This window comes from Blastomyces gilchristii, assembly GCF_000003855.2.
Source record: "Blastomyces gilchristii SLH14081 genomic scaffold supercont1.4, whole genome shotgun sequence".
NCBI lineage: Eukaryota > Fungi > Ascomycota > Eurotiomycetes > Onygenales > Ajellomycetaceae > Blastomyces > Blastomyces gilchristii.
Window position 1 is genome coordinate 2912756 of NW_003101679.1, and position 23233 is coordinate 2935988.

General features: G+C 46.9%; 6 protein-coding genes across 6 annotated transcripts; 3 read left to right on the forward strand and 3 right to left on the reverse strand.

The window, feature by feature from the left end:
* Positions 1-17: 17 nt before the first annotated feature.
* BDBG_02935 (uncharacterized protein) lies at positions 18-7123 on the reverse strand. Its single transcript, XM_031721026.1, has 5 exons — positions 2439-7123; positions 2161-2383; positions 1957-2106; positions 1603-1902; positions 18-1542 (listed from the first exon to the last, which is right to left on the reverse strand). The coding sequence occupies exons 1-5, from the start codon at positions 6773-6775 to the stop codon at positions 637-639; spliced, it is 5916 nt and encodes a 1971-aa protein (XP_031577403.1). The 5' UTR covers positions 6776-7123; the 3' UTR covers positions 18-636.
* Positions 7008-10511, forward strand: BDBG_02936 (clathrin-coated vesiclec protein). The gene is made up of 7 exons (XM_002626713.2): positions 7008-7209; positions 7306-7435; positions 7501-7625; positions 7678-7958; positions 8012-8988; positions 9069-9443; positions 9553-10511. Exons 1-7 carry the CDS (start codon positions 7187-7189, stop codon positions 9718-9720), a joined length of 2079 nt encoding a protein of 692 aa, XP_002626759.1. The 5' UTR covers positions 7008-7186; the 3' UTR covers positions 9721-10511.
* A 167-nt stretch (positions 10512-10678) lies between these two features.
* Positions 10679-12645, reverse strand: BDBG_02937 (uncharacterized protein). The gene is made up of 3 exons (XM_002626714.2): positions 12099-12645; positions 11639-11739; positions 10679-11446 (listed from the first exon to the last, which is right to left on the reverse strand). The coding sequence occupies exons 1-3, from the start codon at positions 12185-12187 to the stop codon at positions 11124-11126; spliced, it is 513 nt and encodes a 170-aa protein (XP_002626760.1). The 5' UTR covers positions 12188-12645; the 3' UTR covers positions 10679-11123.
* Positions 12646-14023: 1378 nt separating this feature from the next.
* On the forward strand, positions 14024-16158 carry BDBG_02938 (crossover junction endonuclease MUS81; the record flags this gene model as incomplete). The annotated part of the gene is made up of 4 exons (XM_002626715.1): positions 14024-14118; positions 14191-14360; positions 14424-14827; positions 14881-16158. The coding sequence occupies 4 exons, from the start codon at positions 14024-14026 to the stop codon at positions 16156-16158; spliced, it is 1947 nt and encodes a 648-aa protein (XP_002626761.1).
* A 684-nt stretch (positions 16159-16842) lies between these two features.
* BDBG_02939 (uncharacterized protein) lies at positions 16843-17241 on the forward strand (the record flags this gene model as incomplete). Its single annotated transcript, XM_002626716.1, has 1 exon — positions 16843-17241. One exon carries the CDS (start codon positions 16843-16845, stop codon positions 17239-17241), a length of 399 nt encoding a protein of 132 aa, XP_002626762.1.
* A 297-nt stretch (positions 17242-17538) lies between these two features.
* BDBG_02940 (Cu2+-exporting ATPase) lies at positions 17539-23188 on the reverse strand. Its single transcript, XM_002626717.2, has one exon. The coding sequence runs from the start codon at positions 22108-22110 to the stop codon at positions 18355-18357; it is 3756 nt and encodes a 1251-aa protein (XP_002626763.1). The 5' UTR covers positions 22111-23188; the 3' UTR covers positions 17539-18354.
* Positions 23189-23233: the final 45 nt, after the last annotated feature.

Consider the following 23233-nt stretch of genomic DNA (forward strand, 5'->3'; position numbering starts at 1 on the left):
TGTTTATGTTGTTACCGTGATACCCCTGATGTTGTCCTATATGAATAATAGTTTGTTTGGCTGTACATACATGGTGTGTTGAGAAACCGATATTTCCAAACTCCCTGAAATTTTCGGATTTCAGCAGCAGCTTTTTTCCCTTAGATGGTTGGGTGCCGTGAGTTTTTGGGACCGCGAAACAGGAAGGGCGTTACTAAGATTAAATATCTATTTGCTAATTTGAGTGCTCGTTTCTTTTTCCGCTAAGAATAGCCCCCTAATGTAAAGAACTAGGTGTGATTTTAACTTGCTTCCGCGTAGATTCCACCAGAGCAGAGGAAAAAAAGGGATGGTTTAATTATCTGGCTACCAAGCCATTGCATTATCAGAAATAATAGAAAATAACATGAAGTTGACTAGACCTGGTTGGTTCATAATACCGCAACCAGTACGACTTCAAACCGCGGACGCCATACCCACCCCCGATATCCGTTTGCCGTCCGAGAAGAAACCATAAACGATATTACATCCACAGAATAGTCTTATGATAAATAAACCGTTCAAATCATCAAAGGCTAATCGTTAATACAGAGGCCAAGAAGTTACTGGAAGCAATTTAGAAACAAAAATAGCAAATAATCCGATTCAAAGAGGGAATTAAGCATCCCCCTCCATGTCCACGTCTAAAGGCTCTACCTCCGTAGGTTCAAGTTCCGATTTCGCATCCTGTGCCGAAGCAGCAGGACCCGACTCGACCTCTGCGCCATCAGCAACGCTGACATTCGTCGATGGGTCGTCCGACCCAGGCTTTGGAGACATAACCCTCTTGATCAATGCATTCGAAAATGAAGCTTGGGCGGGGGCAGTTCCCGTAGCCGCTGCTTCATCGTGTTCTTCTAATATCTTCTCCTCGTCGATTTCGCTAAGTTCGCTCTCATTATCGGCGCTGTCATGAACGCTGCCCGGAACACTGCTTTGGATGCCCGAGGCTTCCTCTTTGCTGGGTAGCAACGGTATTGCGACTTCGATAGTTCCTTGTGGCTTGGAAGTAGAGGTCTCCTCATCCGCTTGACGCACGGGGGGCTTCGGTGCTGGTTTCGGCGCCAGGGCTCTTGTGGCGATTGCTTCGGCTTTACGTTGGAGCTCTTTACGCGATACTCCCTTGAACCGCGGTTTGGGACCGGGCTGAGCGTGAGTGGAGGAAACCGGTGGTGTTTGAGTACCATCTGGACCATCGCTGGCCACAAGGAGATGGTCTACCTTCATCCGTTCGCGGCTCTCTTCTTCAGTTACTTGCTCGATGAATTTGGGTACATTACTCTGGTAGAGAACAGCGTAGGTATCGGCGACAAGGTCTTCGAATATAGCAGGTTTCATGAGGCCGTTGTTCAATTTTTTCAGCTCAACGGCATCTTTGAGAAAATCCACCAGATGGGTCTCCGTGGAATGGTGCTGGCACCAGTCTTCCAGGCGCGTGCAGTATATGGCGAACTCGTCGTGGCTGACGGGTTTGAAAACAGTGTCTTCATGCCCTTCTGGAATCTCGCCGACGCGGCGGAAAAGCTGGAAGGAGAGGTTAGTTTTTGCAATTAGATCAAGTAGGACGTGTACTTGGTTACCTACTTTGATATAAGTTAAGCACATATCTTCCCATAGCTTAGAATGGTTGACATAGTCGTTTGGTTTCCTTCGTACGCGCCGAATGAGCATATCCAAGCTTGCTCGATCATTCAGCTGATTTAAAAGGCCGACGAAAAAGTACACATATCGAGTTGTATAAACAAAGTGTCTTCCTGCACGCTCGTTTTCCGGTCTCCAAACTTGAAGTGTCATGGTTTTAGTGAATATCTGCTGCGAAACCTCAGATTTAGCTGCCAAGGCAGATGCATCGTCCTTTGAATCATCATAGATTATATGCGCGGCCTGGTCACAGTTAGCAAAGAGAGCGTTGTTGGCTAGAAAGGGAGAGAGACTAACCCGCAAGACAATACGATGATGCCAGTTCGACTTGTCCGCGTTCCGAAGGTTTCTTAATACCTCCAGGATGTAGGGCTTCCATTCAGCGTTATTCAGGCTGACTTTCCGCGCATAGGGCGTCGCAAGAAGTCGGTCCCTTGCACTCTCAGGCTTTACACAATTAGTACAAAATACATTATAGCCATACGTTACTAAGGAACAAACCTTCAAGAGTCCTCTATGAACGAGCTTGTGGGAAATAGATACGAGCTTGTAATGAGGTTCAAGGACTGGATCTGATCGACTGTCCCTTCTCGATGGCAATGCTTCGATTGCATCAACTAATGAATCTAGTACTTCGTCAACTTCCACGGGGGAGTGTTGTCCCCGTGTGGCAGCATCGCAGCAGAGCATTTTCCAGAGACATTTGCTGAACATGTAATAGTTCCTATATGCACGCATTAAGTGTTTGATTCCCTAAATAGGGTAATGGGCCTACATACTTCCAATAATTAGGCCGCTCATCCATCGCTCGTCGAAAAAGGTAGCTTGCAAAGTTCCATGCTGAATACTTGTTCATTTCTGGGAATGGCTTTGCCTTGTACATTTGTTGGTTTTCGCCGCTGCTGTAATGCCTCGTAAATTCAGACAAACTAAAAGCTTCCATGGACAGAGGCTCTGTCGCTGATGCATATATCCGAAATCCAAATTCGGTATAGAGGTCAGATATCTTTCTTTTCGTTTCAGGTGACGAGTCGGCTGTTCGTACAGCAGCCGCAATTGCCATGGTGAAACAGTGTATCGCCCTCCGCTGTAAAATTGCTAGGTCTGATCGATTGTTGTTCAACTTGTCGGCAGACCATGCGATATCCTCCTCTAGCTTCAGGTCGTACACTTGAGCTAGGCGGTACCATGTTTCCCATTTGCCTGTGCCATGTTCCAGCTCTTGCCTGAAAAAAGACGCTGCAACATCCAGATCGTCGGTTGGGATTGCAGTTATTCTTTTCTGGGCCCGAAATTTTGACAGGGATATATAGCCGAGGAGATAGTACCAACCTTTATCCGCAAGTTCAAGGCTATCTGTATAAACAGGGACCATTGATACCTCCCCGATTCCTTGAACTGCACGAAACATGTCGGATGGGTTGATCGATGATTTCAGGAAAGCTGATAAAACACGCTTGTTGAAAGTCAGAGGCGTGGAGAACTTGGTGGCCCTGCCAATAGCCATTTGCATGGTGTCTATAGTCGGCCTCAATTCTGACTTGTGCACATCTTTGACATTCATTCTATTGACTTGCGTCATAACAAAATCGATCATCATAACAGCTGAGGCGCGATCCAGTCTTTCAATGGGGCACCCATGATTCGCAATATCGTCAAGGTTCAAGAACTTTAGACCGTACAGGTCAAATAGAACCTGTGAGACGTCAAATTCATAGCTATCTTCTGTTGGGAGAGTCAACAACTCTTTCTTCATAAGTTTCAGAAGCAGCTTGTGGGAACATTTGCAATAACATCGAATTCCGAGAGCGTTATGGACAGAACGTAGGTAATGAATACGGTCGTCATTAGGGGTGTCAAATAGTTCCTTATTTTGTTCCATGAATTCTCCGAGCAATGCATAGAGCAAAACCCATGCTTTAACTTGCATTCCTCGAAGTTTCTCTTTGAACTGCTCCAAAGTCTTGGCTGTTGATGCTGGCCGTATATCCGGAATGGTAACTTGACCAACGCGAACTGAGTCTTCGAATAGGGCAAAAGAATGGAGCAGTTTGGAAATCCGAACTACAGCAGACATAGAAGACTGTAAATGCGCCACATCAAAACACTCGAACGATTTTTCGGGCTCGTCTGTGACCTTCCCAACCACCTTACTTAGTAAATCGTCAAGAGTTTTAATCCACTTCAACAGTGAAAATTGCCGGAGTCCACTCGACACTTTCAGGTATGAGGGATTTTGAAGCTCTCCAGCAACTATTTCAATACTCCGAAGGTAGCAAGATATGACTTTGGGGAAATATTGAATAGATTCATATGCGTTTCTAAGCTTCCTCCAGAGGAAAAGCCGTAAAGTTGCATCGCCCCGATCTAAAAACGAAATCATGCCCTGGATAGCGGACATTAATGAAGAATTTGCAGATGACTCTGTGCTCTCCATTGGCCTTTTAAACTCATTCCCGGATGGCGAAGCATGAACAAATTCCACAGATGATGGGTCCAGAATAGGTTCAATGCTTTCAATAAGATGAACAGGATCATCGGAATCGGAATTGAAAATATTCGTAAAAAAGTCCATGGAGTTGAGCCTTGAAATCTCTTCATCTATCGCGGAAACAGATATTTCAGGCATTGTTGAATTGTTTAGCAGAGGTATCGATGGGTTTCCAAGGGCGACCAATACACGTCTCAAGTCCTTGAGACAAAGGAAGACATAGTCTCGGGGAACTTCCTCCATCAGGTTAAAGTGGAAAACAGAGGCCCATAAGTGACGAAGTTGAATGGTAATTTGAAGGGTTTTCCCTACACATACATCGTTCTGATAGTTCATAAAAGCGCGTGCAAGAGTGCTCCATCTATTGAGACGATCTCGTTCTTCTAATACTTTTAAGTGATCGCAAGGATCACTGCCAGGTCCGCTAATTGAGGCGTATATATCAAGATGTAGTTCGTAAATGCTTTGCGTTATCTCCGCACAAGCCAAAAGGTGCGGAGACGAAACGTTGCTTGTGGAGTTCAGTATGGCTTGCTCCCAGGCCATTGCAAAGTCGTTAAACTTGGTATAAATGAATTCGTCGTTATTTATGAGGATTTGCATGGCTGTCTCCTTCATATGCCTTGTCCAAAGCCGGTTCGTATAGGTAGAACTTCCCATGTACTGGTTCTCGTCGTCAGATCGCAATTCATGGCCGGGATTAGGCTTCAAGTGCTGTTCCAACCACAGAAATGCGGCCTCACTAGGGCAAATCCATCCACCGTTGATATGCTCCAAAAAAACCGACAGCCCATCGTCCTCTACGAGAGTAATCTCCTTATCGGGATTGGGATGACTTTGTCGAGAATGATCGAGAAATACACTCATTCCCGATCTTTTCGTTCCATTTATGCTGTCGGTCGAATCTGCGGAATAAATATCACTCTGTAAAGCAACTTGAGCTTTTTCATCGTCCCACTTCTCGACTACTTTTCGAAGATCATTATAAAGAGTGCGCTGGGCAATATAGTTTTGGGTGTTGTTTTCCGGAGGCTCCTGATTGCCGTCGAAGCACAAAATCTCTTGCATTTCATCGATCGTTCCCAGATCTTCGACGCCAGCCTTGGACAGCAAAGCTCCCACAACTCCAAACATCCACTGGTCGGCATGTACATACTGTTCTAGGTGTTCCTCAAAATATTTAGCTGCATCGAAAGGTGCGGGCCCCGATGGGGCATGGACTTCGGCATTGGATTCGCGAGCTCGAATGCGACGGCTTTTCATTCTTCCACCATCCGGTTGTTCATCGTTTCCGGCAGATGCAGAAGATCTTTTTCGAGACTGTGATGCAGCTGTTGTCTGCTCGAATGCATCCAGCGTTATCTGCGGTGGGTTTTGCTCTGGTTTCTCATCAGATTTTCCCTGAGAGCTTTCAGGGTGAATCTCCGAAGCCTGTTCAGGATGAGGACTTGGTTCTCTATTATCGTCATTAGAGGCGATCGAGGAATGGGCTTTATTAGAACCTTCTGCTGGTAAGTGAAGGACATGCTGAGGCTCCGCATCAGGAAGTTCAATATCCAAATTTGGGTTGGCTCCATCCCCACGTTTGTCATGTACGGAGTTTTGTTGAATAAGAGGACGAGAGGACGGAGAAATTTCAATCGAATCATGACACTCCTGAACAGAGATTCCTATAGCTGCCCCTGGAGTAAAGCTAATATCGCCCGTTTGTTCATCTAGCAAAGCCCGCAGGAGAGCTCCACCTACCGCAGTCCAGCTTGCGCTTGTAGGTGTGAGGACGTGACGGCTAGGTGGAATTCCAAGCAAGTTCAGAGATGTAGTTGAAACACTAGACCCTCTTGGAAGATACGGGAAAGGATCGATTTGCTTCTGTAGAAGACGACGAATAGCTCTTCTTGGTCGTTTGAGTGGCCGTTGCAACATAGACAGCTTGTCGCTTAGGACATCGAGTACTTTGCGGAGATCTTCACCTGCAAAAGCTTGTTCTAGACCTAACTGTTCGAATCCATCGTCAAACCCGTCATCGCCGCCTTCCAACACACTTTCTAAGCAAAATCTGGTGAGGCGATTACTTTGGAGTGCATCTCCAATCCTGGCGCTTTTCCTCCATAGCTCCAAGTCGGTATCGTCCCTCTCCAGGGCTTCGGCGAATGATCTGATTGCTGAACCAGAAGCGGCAGATACGTCAATAAAGGATTTATTGCTCTCATCAGCTTTCTTCGAGCGTAGTAAATGCCTCAGATAATCTAACGTAAACTGGCCTCGGTTTCTATGCGAGAGGTAGAGTGTCTGGGGCAAAGCACTGGAAACTGTGTCGCTAGCATCTAAAGGAGCAGCAGATTCCGCTGCCGCTTCCACAAGAAAGATTTCATGTTGAGTCTCGGGCCCTTCAAGTTGACTCCTCTTATACTCCGAGGTCGATTCCGGATAGTTGAATATTTCGGATTTAAATAACGTTTCATATGCCTCAGAAGCTTGGTCATAGAATTGGGGCCCTTGAGAATGAAGCTTCAAGGCATTATGATAAAGCTTTAGAGCTTCTTCGATTTGGATTTCCTTCGTGTCATCAATTTCCTCTTCGCTGTAGTCATCTGGCTCGATGTTGAGAGCAACGAAGGACGTCATGGCTAGGTTGGAAAAGAAAGCCTGAGGCCAGGCAAATCACCCAGCTCAAGTCAGCATTACGTCTCTCGATTAATTAAGTAGTACAGGTAATATTGTAAAACAGTGGCATATAGCGACAAGAAAAGAAGGACACCAGAAGCTACGGAGTATATCGGTCCTTGGTTAGTGGATTCAAATCTTCCTGATTGGGCATGGCGCAAACGGATGTTGTCTAGGTGGCTAGAAATGATCTGAACCATCAATTAGCTCATCGTTTAAACCCATGCACTGCTGAACAACTCGTCCGGCGTGAATTAGCCGTGGCCTTCATCAACAAAAGACTTGATTCAATTCGCTATTTGCCATTCCGTTAATGCTGTCATCCATTGCCGCACGCTTTAATCCCCGTTCCTGAGCTTACGCATCAACATCATGGTCGCCCCAGCGGTCCCAGAGTAGGTCATTCCACTCCGCAGAGTATATACTGCATGCCAATGCGCCGTGCGCTGCGTCTTGTTCAAATTACTAAGAAAGCTATTATTAAAATGCAGGATCATCGAGGACGATAGCATCTATGCTTCAATTGACGCCCGCACAGAAGCTTTACAAAATCTAAGGGAATTGGGCCCTCCGGACCTTGTCCATTTAGTGAAGCAATCAAAGACGAGCCCGAATAATCAGGTATGTGCGCATGACCAATCCAAACAGGAACGCTGTATTCTAATATGCCCTCTTCCACTCTGTAGACTGGCGTCTATCACCATGTCACTGGCGTGGACGCCTCTTCGTCGGCCAGCTTAGCTGCTTACGTCAATACCCTTACATACTCCCCCGTCGATAAGAATCACAAGGTTGTCTCGGGAATATACTGGTGAGAAACTTTCGAGGGTTTCAAAGTAGAATTGTTATTGACGGCTTTGTAGTTGTTATAATGCCTTCTCCCACGTTGATATGCGAGTCGAAGTTAAGATTCCAGGCAGTCTCGAGAGCTACTGCATTGACGAGCGCGGAGATAAACGGGTTGTGACGGAAATGCTATGGCTCGAAACTTTCCTATGCGGTGTCCTTCGAGCGTACTCGTACGCGGACAACGGCAATGGCGATAGCATAAAAAATATTGTTGGCGTTAGAAGGTTCAACCCTGTTACGAACACTGAAATGGAGCACAAGTTTCTAGATGCGGCTGAGAAGCTATTTTTCAACGGTTTGGATATACACCACGTCCATCATTTGCGCATGTGCTAATAATCGCCGCAGGGAGACAGCTAAGCTCAGACCCGGAAACACAAGTCCCTAACACAGTTACGAACCACCTAACGTCCGGCATTTTAAAATATATCCACACGACGGGACGATACGCTTCTGGTATAAATCTCTTTGAAAAGCTACGTACGCGCGATGTTGAGGTGTCGTCGCTCCTAGCGCGCGTCCTTATTTCTGCAGATGAAGAGGTGCAAGCTGTACGGTTATTACATGACGCACTCCAAGACTTGCCAATGGATTACTCTCTCCTGGATTGTCAAGCAGCCTTTTGCCAGAGTAAGGGTGAAAGCGAGATGGCACTTGAATGTGCTAAGCGTAGCGTTACTGCCGCTCCCAGCGAATTTAGCTCCTGGGCTCGGTTAGCAGAAGTATACATAAACATGGAACAGTGGGACTTGGCGCTTCTAACTCTGAACTCGTGTCCGATGTTCACCTATCAGGACAAGGACTCACCGCGGATGCCACCACCTTCTCGAATTCTTTTACCCATCCTCCCTGAGAGCATGCTGGATGAAATTGATGAAGGTCAGCCAAAGCAAGGAGAGCCTCATGACGCCGTCCATCCCACACTTAGGAAGCTACATGCTGCAGGGTACCAAGGCACTTTCTTGAGAGCTTACACTCTGCTCGCAAAAATCGCGGCGGCGATTGGTTGGGATCAGCTCCTGAAGATCCGAAGCGAGGTTTTCGTCATGGAGGAGGAGTATAGAGCGGAGCGCCAAGTCAATGCCAGGCGTTCTTCTGCTGCTGTCCAGAACGCCAGCACTGTGGCTTTACACGAGGCAACTAGTGGAGCTGGACAAGTGAATGGAAATGGAGTAGACGGTCAAGATTCAGAGAATGCCGAAGGAAGCGATGAGGAGAACGAATCGTCAGAGGAAGATAACACTCGAAAAGCCAAGAAATCCGTGACTATTGAACGCCCAGAACAATCAGTTGCTTCGGAAGTTGTCAAATCTGGTGGAGAAGACGTGAGTGATCGAGTTTATCTTTACCTCAGTAAACACACAAGTCCAAATTTATACTAACAGTCTTCCCGCCGCCTGTACAGCCTGATGCGACCTCTAATTCATACACGCAGTTCATGAACAAGCGATTATGCGAGCGCTGGCTCGACAATTTATTCATGGTCCTCTATGAGGACCTTCGCGTGTACACTATCTGGCGAACAGAAATGGCACAATCTCGCGAACAATCAGTTGATTATAAGAAATCAGCCACAGAATGGGAGATCCTCGGCGAGCTTGCTGAGCGTCTTCATCATTTCAACGAAGCAGTGGAAGCCTACCAACACTGTCTATCCATCAGATTCTCTCCGAAGGCGATGAAGGGTATTCTGAAGATGTATGAGCGCCAGGGCGACACGCGCGGGATGCTCGGTGCTCTGATCAGACTCATTGCTTGGCAATATCGGTGGTATTCAGAGGTCAGTAAATATGACATCCTGAGGCAAAAGAAGAAGGGAACAGGATCCCTCTCTATTCCATTTAACACTCCTAGAAACTAACTGGTCTCGCCCAAATCCAACCATACAGTTTTCCCCTGAACTCCTCTTCACCATCCGCAAACTGATCGAAGAAGAAGGCGCCGTCAAAGTGCGCAGCATTGTACAGGCCACAAACCTTCCGCAACCTGTCTTGGATCTGACACACCACTACTGCCAACTGTGCGCTACATTCAGAAGCAGTGGTAGTGATGGTTAATAACTCTCACTGGTTTCCTTTATCCCTTCTCTTTTACTTTGCTTTTAGTCACCTCCTGGCCACATTCCTCCGTTGCTTACATCTTACCGCATCTAATGTACCTTGAACCCGTTTGTTCATCTCTACATCCTATCTTGCGACCCCAGGTTCGCTAGTCAATACCATTGGCCAGAAACGTGGAGTTGAGTTTGGATGGACAAGATACTCCCTATATACTACACGGCAATCGGTTGATTGCTTCGGTTTTGTCTTGCTCCCCTTTTTTACCTTTAATGTGGTGTAGTAATTGAACACAACAGAAAACCTTTATTATCTATTTAATATATGTATATGTATATTAATCATTCCTTCCTTCTTTCCCATCATTGATATCATCAATCCATCTGGATTACGAGGCTTTTGCAGGCATGTGTCGCTAGTGCAGTGCAGTCCGCACTTTTGCTGACAGGACTTTCCCCGTAAGAGCATTCCTATTTATGAGCTCCTTCATATCTCCCCGACGTAGAAAATAATAGTTCCAAATGCAAAAAAGTCCCTAAGGATGTCAGGAAATCATTCAACTAAGGTCAAGATTGCGGTGGTGGGACACCAAGCCGAACTGAAAGATTCTTGCATACCATCCAATAAGGGAGGCAGCTCCTCCACACTAGTTAATAATGATCACTGCCTTGCGCGAATTAAGGGGAATAATAGATAATCAGCCCCTCTAATTAAACCTCACTCGATAATATTTCAGACAAAAATGCACACGCCTACACATACACAAACATTTCATTTTCATATTTTTTGTTTCACACAGTCCTCCCGGTCTAGGTATCATTGTATTTGACTCTGCGATGCCAGCCCAGGATGAACATGATTAACAAACGCGATGACAAGTTGAGAATTCCAGGCTGCCATTTTGATCCAAGCAGGCGCCGGACGAAGTACTTCGTGAAAAATCTCACGCTCGCCGGATGCCGTCTTCAATGATTGGATAATAGGCGAAGAAAAAAATAAGTTGGAGAAAAATGGACTCCATAACTTTTCTCCTCTCTCGAAGAGAAAAACGATATTTTCCTTCCAGAGAGAGGAAAAAAAAGAAAGATTATATGAACAGCATTCATTTAACAAACTAACTAAGAAACTACTTCAGTGAAAATAATCGGACCTAAAAAGAGATAAATCGCGGAAAATTCGATTATTTCCTTCCTTACTCAGCCCAAATGAAATGATTCCCCGCCCCCGCATAAAAAGAGAGCGCGAAAACCTGGTCCCACATATCCCCTTACAAACCCCCCCAATTAAATAGAAAAAACAAGAAGTAGAAAAAAAACCAAACAACGACAAAAAAAAAATTATTAACCGCGAACCCTCATTTTTTCCGCAACCCTCCGGCTGTGGCGCTGCACGATTACCAGCTCTTATTCGCCATTACCCACTTCCACGGCAGCAGGAGCAACCGCGGCACCATTGGTAGTAGCAACTTTTTCAACGGGCGCGGGCACCTCGGACACAGCCAGTCCAGCTTTCTTAACAGGCGCTGGTGCATCGTCCTCTCTCTGTTCTGCTTCTTCTTCCTCTTCCTCCTCCTGCTCTTCATCTTCATCACCTTCGGCCTCCAGGCCTTTCTCGGCTCCTTCTGGCTCCGGTTCTTCAACTTCTTCCTCCTCTTCCTCTTCCTCCCCTTCTGCGCCCTGAGCTTCAGTGTACGGGGCTGGCGCTACTTTGCGTTTCTTATGTGCGGCTGTTTTTGGGTTAGCAAGTTTGCTAAGTCATAAAATTTAGGGGCATGGGGAGGGATTTCGCTGGGAGGGCGATATGAGGGAAAAACGGACGTTCTCCCCATCAGGGCGCGACAAATTGATGGTTATCCATCGATAGGAAAAGCACAAGAAAGAACAGGAAAAATAGGATTTCGTGAGATGGGATCACTTACGTTCTTCTTTCTCAGGCTCCCCTTCCTCAGAAGCTTCAGATTCTTCCCCGGAGCCTGACTCATCTTCTCCCTCTTCTTCGCCGAAATCAGATTCTTCATATCTAATCATAGCATATGGTTAATATTTCATTGACGGCAATACGGTTAGCGAAGAAAGGTATGTGCAGCTGAGGATATGCGCTAGTGTGCGCATAGCTTCTTCATCTGAAAAACATCGCGCTGGGTGGTATGGGTATGGGGAACCAAAGTCGACGACAGCCACATCTGCGACCATAACAGCTCAATTTCCTCAGGCGCAAGCCAGCGCGAACGCAGCAGCAATATAAATGGATTCCATGATAGCCGCACAATTCCAAACCACCATGCATGCAATTGGGAATTTGACAATGGGCCAAAATAGATGATGTCAAGAGAAGGGGCTATAAGGTATGATAGAGCAGAAGGAGAGGTCTCAACGTACTCTTCTTCCTCTTCACTTTCATCGCTGGGTAAGGCTACGAGTTCTTCGTCATCCTCTGCGGCTCCGCGGCCCCGTTTGCGAGTAGACATTGTGCCTCTTGTGGTTGTTTACGAGGTAGGAGTTTTATGGGACAGGCAAGGGGGATGGAGAGATGTGGCTAGGTTTGGAAGTAGAGGGAGTCGAAAGCTTTTCCTTGCAAGAGTGGGTATGTAGTGAGAGAAGGTAGGAGATTGGGGGGGAAAAGTGCGTGAGAGGAGGAGGTTATAAGGGGAATGGACCAGAACTGGGCGAAAGGGTGGGTAGAGCTGCTGACTGATGGCAGCAACAATTATAGAAAAAGCGGCCCTGGGCCGTCACGCCGTGACCGCATCGTGTCTTTACCGGTATGGTCCCTGTTTTGCTCCTTGATTCATTACAAGGGAGGGGGACGACCGGAATACAATCAAGTACCTCCTGGACTTAACTTTAAAGGAGGTTGGTTTTGTACCCCTGATGTAGTCAGGCTCTGTAAGGGTAGCCGTTTATGCCAAATAAGCTGTAATAGAAAGCTCGGCTGTGTAATTACGGCGTAAGGTATGTGTGAGTACGGGACGTAAATTTCAGTATAGTATGCGGAGAATGTATGGAAGACCTTCCACGGTGTGGCAATGCCTGGGAACAGTTACAGAGTCAGAGGGGAAAAACAGAAACCCAGAAACCCGCAAGCTCCAGCCCCACGTAATAACTGACAGACAAATAAACGGGTTAAACCTCCTAGATCCGTTTAAGGACGGGATCATTCTCTCAACACTCCCTCTTTTTTCTTTACTTTTTATCCTTTTTATTTTCTTTGTTCTTGGCCCTGCATTTCTCCTTTTTCGTATTTGCTTTTTCTAGTCTCCCTGCTCCCCAGTATTGACTTGCTTGGAAACCACGTCGTTCCCCCATTAAGACTAGCGGAGGATGTTCAGCCAAGTGTACGCTGCGTATTTCGTGCAGCGAGCCACACGGGTCAGTGCGCGAATGCAATAGTTACCCACTCAGATCAGCAAAGGCTCCAAGGCTCAAGGCTCCACCGTAGCGTTCATCCTGGTTATTTGATCTAGACCGAGATTTTAGGAAAAGGGGTAGCAAAAAAATGGCACTTCCGTAGAAGATAATACTAAGCCAAATCACGCAGGTACACCGAATACCGGGAACCTGATCAACACCGACACCCACAAGGAGGGAGGAAGGCTATAGTCAATCAGTTGTGTCAGTAGTTGTGACCGTGACCAAGGGAACCCAGGCCTTCATTGAGAGGAACCAAACATCTGTGTTGGTTAACTCTTAGTAAAGGTGCCAGAAATCCCCTCACACAAAGCTTGAACCCACCGCATGTGGTTGCAATGCTTAGGCACATCGTTAATGTTCACAAATCCAGTTAGCGAAATATGATCTTGCACCGAACAGAAGACTCGATTTACATGAGTTATCAGCTAATATATGCTCGAGTTTTTGCCCCGCGGCGAAGGGGATGTAACAGAAATTGCCAGCTTCGTGGCCAATATGCATGTTACTGGCTTTTGAGGTTGGATTGAGAATCTTTCATTCGTCATTATTCTATGTGACTACTGAAATGTATCCGCCAAGACGTTTGAACACAGAATAGTCGTTTCAAGTATAGAGTAGTTAATAAATATTAATCCCAAGGTGTTAGTATGCCGCTTTTTGGCCTGATTTTTATATCAACCTCGCGATCCACGTGACCAGGTGTGTGACTACCTTGTCACGACTTTCTGCTATGTTTATGCTTGCTGTTGATTGGAAGCGCGAAAGTGTTCAAGAAGGATCACACAATGATGCTTTTTAAGAGGGTAACCGTATAGCCACGAGGGCTACGCCTTTATGAGAGCTATATACCGCGTTTTGGTGAGATAATTTTGCCGAAGGGTAACTATGTCAACATGGCTGACAATCCTTGCGCGAACCCACTACTCCTCTTATGGATCAAGGAATGGCTCGATGAGGCGCGGGAGCGGAATTCGAAGGGCGTTAACGTGTAGGTATTCTCTGGATCCTCCATGCCCCCTGTCTTCTTGGGAACCCATATGTTCTAATCCCATGTTGTCAGATACAAGAAGGCATATGATTCAATGAAGGTTTGCCCTATCCCGTTCAACCATCCTTCAGAAGCCCAGCAGCTACACGGATTTGGTCCGAAGTTATGTGATCGTCTAACGGCAAAATTGCAAACTTATTGCGAACAAAATGGGCTTCCTATGCCTGAATTACCCCATCAAAGTATACACACATTCATCCCCTCCCAGGTCTATCTGAATCTCCTCCTAATGCCTTGTATTTTAGCCCGAAAAAGAAACATAAAAGATGACAATGGTGAGACGCAGCCAGCAAAAAGGCCAAAGAAAGTGAAACCTTATGTACCGGCCCTACGTTCCGGCCCATATGGTTTGCTCCTGGGCCTTGCCAATGTAGATGAGAATTCATCTATTGGATTCACCAAACAGCAGCTAATTGAGCTTGCCCAACCCTATTGCGATTCTTCATATACGGTTCCTCCGGACCCATCCAAATTTTATACGGCGTGGAATTCCATGAAAACTCTGGTACAGAAAGATCTGGTCTATGAGCATGGTCGACCATCGTCACGAAGATATCTGCTCACCGATGAAGGATGGGAAATTGCGCGGAGGATTAAGAAAACTCTGACAAACGAGGATTCTACTGAATTACAAAACGGATATGACCAAGTATGTGAGGTGCATTTGTAACTGGAATTTGTCATCATCTGATCACTTTATAGTCACCACAGCCTTATCGAGTTGGGCAAAGACACGAGGTCGGATCACAGCGGGTCGCGGATATTTCACCATTGGAGTCAGGTCCTCCCGTTCGCGGCCAGAGCCCCAAACGGAGAATAATTGATCTAGATGATTCGGATTCCCCAGAGAGTTCGAACTCAGAAATTCCACGAGTGCCAGTAAACATCTCCACAGATATTGGGAGACAATCGTCATTGAATAGAGGTCTAGCAGACCAAAACGTGGGCTTATCATTATCTGCGCCTGCGCTCACATTAATCACGCTCCCCCCGGACAGTTTCACTGTCGAACTTGTCCTCGACGTTAGAGAAATTCGCGCTGTGAAAGATAGAGATTACATTGCTAATGAACTAACTAAGAAGGGAATATCACCTATCGTACGCTCTCTTGAAGTCGGAGACGTGCTCTGGGTCGCGAAATGCAAAGACCCAAACTTCCTCGCTCGCCACGGTGAAGAAGGGGACGAAGTCATGCTTGACTGGATTGTGGAGCGAAAACGCCTCGACGATCTGATCGGCAGCATCAAAGACGGACGTTTCCATGAACAGAAATTCCGACTACGACGTTCAGGGGTACAGAACGTCATTTATTTAATCGAAGACTTTGCCGACGCGGGTACTGCGGGAACGAAGTATTATGAACATGTCACATCAGCCATTGCTTCCACGCAAGTTGTGAATGGGTACTTCGTCAAACAGACGCGCAATCTAGATGATACGATCAGGTACCTAGCTCGAATGACGAAACTGCTGAGGGGAATGTACACCAGTGCCAGTGGGAATACCGGTACTACGAAACCAAGCCCCCTTTCAATCATCCAAACCAAACACCTCACCTCCTCACAATCCTATCTAGACCTCGTCAAACGCCTTCGCTCTCAACAATCCCAAACTCAAGCACAAGACACTGCCAAGAGACCAACATTTACAGTCACATTCTCCGCCTTCTCTTCACTTGCCTCCAAGTCTGAAATGCTCACGCTCCGCGACATTTTCTTGAAAATGCTTATGTGCACGCGTGGCGTCACGGCTGATAAGGCGCTGGAAATCCAGCGACACTGGCGAACACCGCGGGAGTTTGTCGAAGCGTTTGAGGAGGCTCATCGAGGACGAGGTGGGGATGTGGCCGCGATGGAAAATATGGTCTTTGAGAAATTGGGAGGGTTGGTGGGAAGGAAGAAGATCGGGAAGCTAGTTAGTAAGAAGATTGCGGAGGTTTGGGGGGTTAATGGTCATAGTAACGGTAGCTGGTATGGATAGGTTGGTTTGAATTGGCTTACATTGGCAAGAATTAAGATTTTCCAGTTGGCCACTTGGTTGTTTATTATCCTCATCTTGAGTCGATGCTGTTTGATGTTCGTGTTTTGGTGTTATTGTGGATATGAATGACCCTTCAGGGCTGAGTTTATTTCGCGTCTTACTTCTCTCTTACTTACCCCTTTTCCTTTGGCCACTCGACTTCCCCATTATCTGTACTCTTTGTTTTGCTTTCTCTTCTCTTACCATCACAGTCCCACTGTCTGATGATGCTCCGCGGCTCTCCTTGCCATTTTACTGAGGGACATGGCGTGTCTCTAGGATCTCAACTGTTCATTTGAAGAGTTGGATACCGTTCATGAAGTGACCGCACTATTACTCTCTAATCACAATCTTATATATACAGATTTGAGCGTCAAATGCGAGAGAGAACGCATGAAAGAACTCCTTAAGAAGAACTTAAACAGATTTCCTCACACTGTTCAAAAGCTTCAAAAAGGACCAAAAGAAGCCATCACCGTATTATTCAGACAGGCCCCAATTCTTCAGTCTCGACTCCAGGGGATAAGATGATTCTATTCGTTCAATGGAAAAGGAGACACCTCCAAGACACAAGGGTAAAAGCCCCCGGGAGCCTATTCATCTGACTCAACCGAAACTTACATCTGGGGGGACCGTACATCCCAGATGCAATCTCGGCCAGCTTCACCTGCGAGTTATACCAAGTTTGCGCCTTTCGATGACAAGCCACCGCCTCCAGGGGGTTCACCACGGTCTAACAAGCGATCCTACCCATCTGGCCACAGTTCGGGTATCACGAGCCCAGAAAATGCCACCGCGCACCATAACCCGAAGAAAATTCGGACAATGGAATCACCAACCAGGTCAAGAGCCATGGAAGCAACAGATGCTGATATCGGCATCGAGGGATTCAACATCGTGATGAACGTTGAGGGCCACAATCCGTTGACCGAATCATCCTTCTGTATTCTCTCCGACACATGCAGCGAGAAGGCCCCAGGAAAGAGCGCCACCACCAGCCGCTCAATAGCTCTCTTAGGGACATCTTGGCTGGGATATAAATAAATATCGTCTTTTCATTTCTTCCGATGCTACCAATCCGCTAAATTATGTACGTACATGTACATCCGTGTCCATAATGTACAGTAACTGCGCAGTGTTATCCGCGCCATCATACACAGCACCAGCATCAGGACCGAATTCTTTGATTGAAGTGTCGTTGTCTAGTGCTATGAAAGCCTCGTGGTCCCTGTGGCTTTTGCTATTGTATATATATATATATGCAGTCATGTTAGCATCCAAAAACTCAAAGTGAACTTCCCCATTTCCCTTCCCTCCTTTTTTTTATTTTATATATATATATATGTATGTATGTATGTATGTATGTATATGCATATGTATTGGGGGGAGGGGTTTGTCTCCTTTTGCTAATTCAACCTCAGGAGCTCCAAAGTCCAATTGCAAACTTATCAGTCAGTACCCTGCAACTTGAACGCTACCCCTGATAAATAATTGGCTGGCAGGAAAGAAAACTGGCCCCTCGCAGCAACCTATGAGACTAGATAAAATAAACCAACCGGCTCAGCCAGCTGCGGTAGGGAAAGCACCGATGAAGATAAATTAATAAACCACCTCAAATTGGTCCTTGAGGAAAGTAGCTCGGACAATGGGAATGGCATAGAAACCGCATGTACGGATAGGAATTTGTATCGGAGATTTGTGTAAATACCGTTACGGTATGAGAACGTGTTCACAACAGTAGTATGTACTGTACATTAAATGCGCCAGATAGGTGTAAAGGGTTCGCAAGTATTTTCATTAGAACTCTACCTGATAAAGAGATTGTAGATTCAGAAAATATTATTATTGCGGTAGAGAATGAAATAAGATAGATACAAATGGGTATGAAGAGATCTCATCATGTCCTCTAACGAATACTTAAAAAAATCATTAGAATATGTAAGAAAAGAATGCCAGTGATAGGGTGGGCCGCATGAAGCGGATGTAGACAAGGCAAGACAATACCTAGAAACGAAATATATAAGCAAATTCGTAAAAAGAAAAAAGAACAATTAGCGGAGAAGAACCCATCTCATCCCCCGAATAAAAGAAAATAAGGGCTCTCTTTTCTCTTGAAGGCCATCATCTAGAACCTGACTAGTACTCGCACCGGCGTCCTCACGCCTTCTTCCAAAATTGCACCTTCCGCACAACCCACTCCATAGCCTTCCTCCACTCAAACCTCAGTGCCAAACTACTCACCACCACCGATATACTACTGAGCGCCATCGCCAAGCTCGCCCAGACAGGATCAAGTCTCCAATGCTCATTAATCTTCGTGCCATCCTCCATTATTTTCGTACCCGTGACAATGGGGAAAAGCACGCCTGCCGCAACCGGTACAAGAATCATGTTATAGATCGCCGCCCAGCCAAAGTTCCATTTGACGCGGTTGAACACGCGCCTGCTGAGTGTGCACAGCTCGAGGATGGTGGTGAGGTCTGAGTTGAGGAGGATGAAGCCAGCAGAATTAACGGCGACATCGGAGCCCGAGGCCATGGCGATGCTGACATTTGCGGCGGTGAGGGCGGGAGAGTCGTTAGTGCCATCTCCGACAAAAGCAACGATGCGTTTCTTGTCGGACTTGGTTTTGGTGTCGGTGTTGTGGAGTTTGTTTTCTTGTATCTGGCGGATGTACTCTGCTTTTTGAGGAGGGAGGACGTTGGCCATGACGTTTGAGGCTGGAATACCAATCGCGGCCGCAACGGCGTGTGCTGTGGTTTGGTTGTCTCCGCTACACATGAAAACGTCTATTTTCTTGGCCTTAAGGCTGGAGATCACACTTACAGCTTCGGCTCGGATTGGATCGGAAGTTGCGAAAACAATAGCAGGGACGAATTGGGAGGCATCATCTGATATTTTGCGGATAGAGAGGATTGCAGTAGACTTCGCCGCAGATTGATACTTTGTGAGCGTGTTGGCTAAGAAATAACGATCAGTTGCATTTTCGCCGGCGAGAGAGTCCAATAATCGTTGGCTTCCGATGGCTGCCTCATATTCAACTTCCGCATCGTTGAAAATTAACGAGAACGTTCCTTTCATTCCTTGTCCAGGTATTTCAGTGAGGGCTGACGAAATGACAGAGACTGAGGATTTCTCTGCACAGAATTCAGCAATAGCGTTCGCGATCGGATGTGTACTGCTCTGTTCCAAAACCTTCGCCAATTCCCAGGCTACCTGCTGCTGTTCCTCGTCCTTGACAAGGATTTCATGATCGGACACTCGCAGAGTTCCTCCTTCAGTCAATGTACCCGTTTTGTCAAACACAATCGCCTCAAGCTTACTAGCCTCCTGAAAAGCCTCGCCACCACCTCTAACAAGGATTCCTCGTCTTGCGGCGAGGCCGCCCCCAACAAACAGAGCCGTAGGAGCGGCCAAAGCCAAACCGCAAGGACAAGCAACCACAAAAACGGCGATGGCGAACTTTAACGACCAAAAGGCCCATCCGCCCTGAGCTCCATCGAGGTAGCCAGCAGGAAGACGGCCGGAGTACCCTAAGCTGAGCCAGATTATGAAAGTGAGGATGGCGAGGAGCGTGATTACCGGTACGAAATAGCTAGTCATAATATCCGCAACCCCTTCAACAGGGGCACGCTTGGTCAAGCCTTCTCTAACAACAGCGACGATTTGATCAAGCATGGACGTGCTACCGATGTCGGATACTCGGATGTATACTGGCTGTCCAACGTTCACTGACCCAGAGTATACCTTATCTCCAGCAATTTTTGCAACGGGCTTCGACTCCCCTGTCAGTGAGCTCTCGTCAAACCGATAAGACTCGGAGCTGGTCACAATTCCGTCAGCTGGAGGGGAGGAGCCGTGTGGGATGTTGACGATATCGCCCACCTCCAGGAGATCAACGCTGATACGTTGGAGTGTGCTGCCAGGAGAGGCGTCAGGGCTCGTCGAGGGGGAATCAACCACTAGAAGAGCCTCTGAGGGACGAAGTTTACCTAGGGACGCAACAGCATCACCTGCTTTCGCTTTGCTGTAAGCTTCCAAAAACCGACCAGCAAGGATGAACAGAGTAAGGAAAACGACGGTGTCAAAATAAGGCGACATGTGGGCTTGGTGTCCGTCTGCTCTAGCTGCGACACCGAGCAGAGCAATTGAGGCAAAATAAGCCACAGAAGTACCCGCAGAAATGAGTAAGTTCATGCTCCCAAAGCGGTAAAATCTTCGTAAAATGGGCACTTTGCTCCCAGGTCTCCATAAAGCTCGGATCTCTTTGAAAGCACGGACATGGAAAACATCCGCGCCGTAGCACATGACAGGCGTGGTGATGATAAACAAGGCCCATTCCAGACGGGTTACCTGCCCTGCCCATATCGGTTCGTAGAAGTATATTCTCATGCTGTCGGTTGAAGGTACCAGTGACATCCAGACAATACCTATCAGGAAAGTTGGAATCGCGGCGATGAATACAAACAGCAAACGTAGAAGAAGGCGGCGTCTTTCGCGGTGCTGCATCTCACGCGAACGGTCTTCAATGGTTGGGGGATGGTATACGCTAGCTTTAAAAGCGTCATTGGCGGATTCGATAACGGCAATTATATTTCGGACGGTCATAGAAGGGGGGTTCGGTTTGTAAGTCACTGAAACAACAGGATGCTTGAGCGTAGGGCTTTTGACGACTGAGACCGATTCGTCCATTGCTTCCAACACAGTAAGGACCTTTTCAGGGCAGTGATGGCAAAACATGCCATCAACTTGAATTTCAACCGTCCGATGCAGGGGGCCGTCACCGTCAGTTTTGCCATCTTTGAGCTGAGCACACTCAGTAACCACAAGTTCGTATCCAAGCCCCTGGACAGTTTGCTTGATTTCATCGAGTGTGTCAATCCCCTCGAACTCAAACTTTCCATTGGATCCCAGAAGGTCGACAACAACATTAGTAACAGATGGGATTTCCTGGACTCCGCGCGTAATAGTTCCCACGCATGAACCGCAGGTCATTCCCCCGATGCTGGCAGTGGCAGTATAGATGTTGCGGCGATGCGATGGTGATTTTTTCTGTGAAATATCTTGAAGGTCGCCTTCGAAACCAAGTTCATCGATTACTGAAAGAACTTCATCGATATTCTCTTTCGGACCCAGGATCGTGAGGGACGCACTATGCGTCAATAATGCAACGTCGACAGATTTCACGAAGCTAAGTTGCTCAATGGCGCTCGTCAGCGTTGTAGTGCACGAAGAGCATGACATCCCAGATATGCTAATGGATGCGTTGTATTCCTCGTCAGCCAGGGTGAAACCCTTCTCGAGATCGGGGACATCACTCCGTTCAGTCCATGATTCGGGCGCCACCTTCTCTCGCTGTTTGCCAAGGTCACCATTTATCGGGCCTTTCTCCCCAACAGCATTATGATGTGGGAAGATCGATAAGCCTTTCTTTTCATCTCCTTGGGTTTTCCCCTGCTCTTCAGCTCGACAGGCGTCGCAGTTGTCAATATGCACCCTGTTCCTGGCCTGTTTGCTTTTGCCACCCTGAGCAGGTGTGCGGAAAAGATGACGTTCTATGAATGGACTTGGCGACTCGGAAACGTCAATGTTGCTTATTTCGGCTGCTGAATCATCGCTAGAACTTGCATGACAGACCTCGAACGCAGCCTCAATCAGAGCTCTTACGAGATCAGTGGCTGATACGCCTAGTCCGTGGCGGACTTGGACCTTATGGGCGAGGATTGTCACATCGACGCTGATGACATCGGGAATATGGAACAGGACCTCCCTCGCGTATGCCACGCATGATGTACAGTGGATATTATTGACGAGGAGGACGGTTGTTATTTCTTTGGATTCCGCAGGCACCACAGGCACAGACGTACGGTTAGCCGCGACAGGCGGCCGTTGGATCGGCTCTTTGTCTGCCATTTTTATGGATCCCAAGACAAATGACACGTCACGGAATGTAGGCAATGACAAGATGCGTATGGTGTGATATGTGTGATATGTGTAGAATAACCGCAATGGCTCAGGATAGGTGGGAAGGGTGTGGGTATATATTTGATTTGGATGTGAGCCGTTCGCCACTGGATTTCTGCAGAGAAGTGAAACCGGCGGGTCTCTCGAAACGGAATTTGTTGGTTAAGAGGATCAAAAAGAGACGAAAGTAGAACCCCTTAATTTGATGTGCAGGAGTAACAAGTATGATTATTTGATATTTTATCAACTGTTAAGCTCCTCCAAGGTAGTAGACGTTGTAGAGCAGAAATCACAGCAAAGTGAAAAATTGATCACTTTCGAAAACAACAGACACTGGCCATCCATATCTTATATATACGGTATATTAGAGAACCCCTAAGAAGGCCAGCTGGCTACTGCGTATGTCGGTTGTGCGAGATTATCGCGACAAAGGACCGTCATTATTATTATTATTATTGTTTCGGTGTATGTTAGTCAACCGCGCACAAATCGCGCAACCAACCTCCATAAAACGGCCAAGGTTCGAGATCATCCTGAGAAGCTCGGCTTCCGTCATTTGGAAGGAATTTGAGTGCAAAAGCAACGAGCCTGATTTGTCAAAGATGGAGGGATTAATGCAGGTTCTCGTAGGGACAAAAAAACCTGGGGTAAGCAGAATGAATGTAAATTTTTGGTAGATCTGGTGGCAAAATGACTTCATCAATATTTTCAACCTACCAAAGCGCAGTGAACAATATTCAACCAAAACCCCAAAGACCAAAGAAGGAAAAATATCCCGCGGGCCATGAGCCAGAGGCAAAACAATTTAAAACAATTCTCATGTCGTTCAGCATAATACCATTGTGGGTGTGGTGAATACCTGGCAAGGGGTTCTCAGTACCTAATAAAAAACACCAAATAGCTCTTTGCCCGGATCGAACCCGGGGCGCCTCCGTTGTCACGTGTTAACGTATTAGTCACTCGCCTAGTCTGCCATTTTGAGTGTTAGCCGCTGCACCACGCTGTGTCTGCCAAGCCTCTGCTTGCCCTCCCCAGGACACAGTCACCGTCCTTGCGCATTCACGAAGCCCTT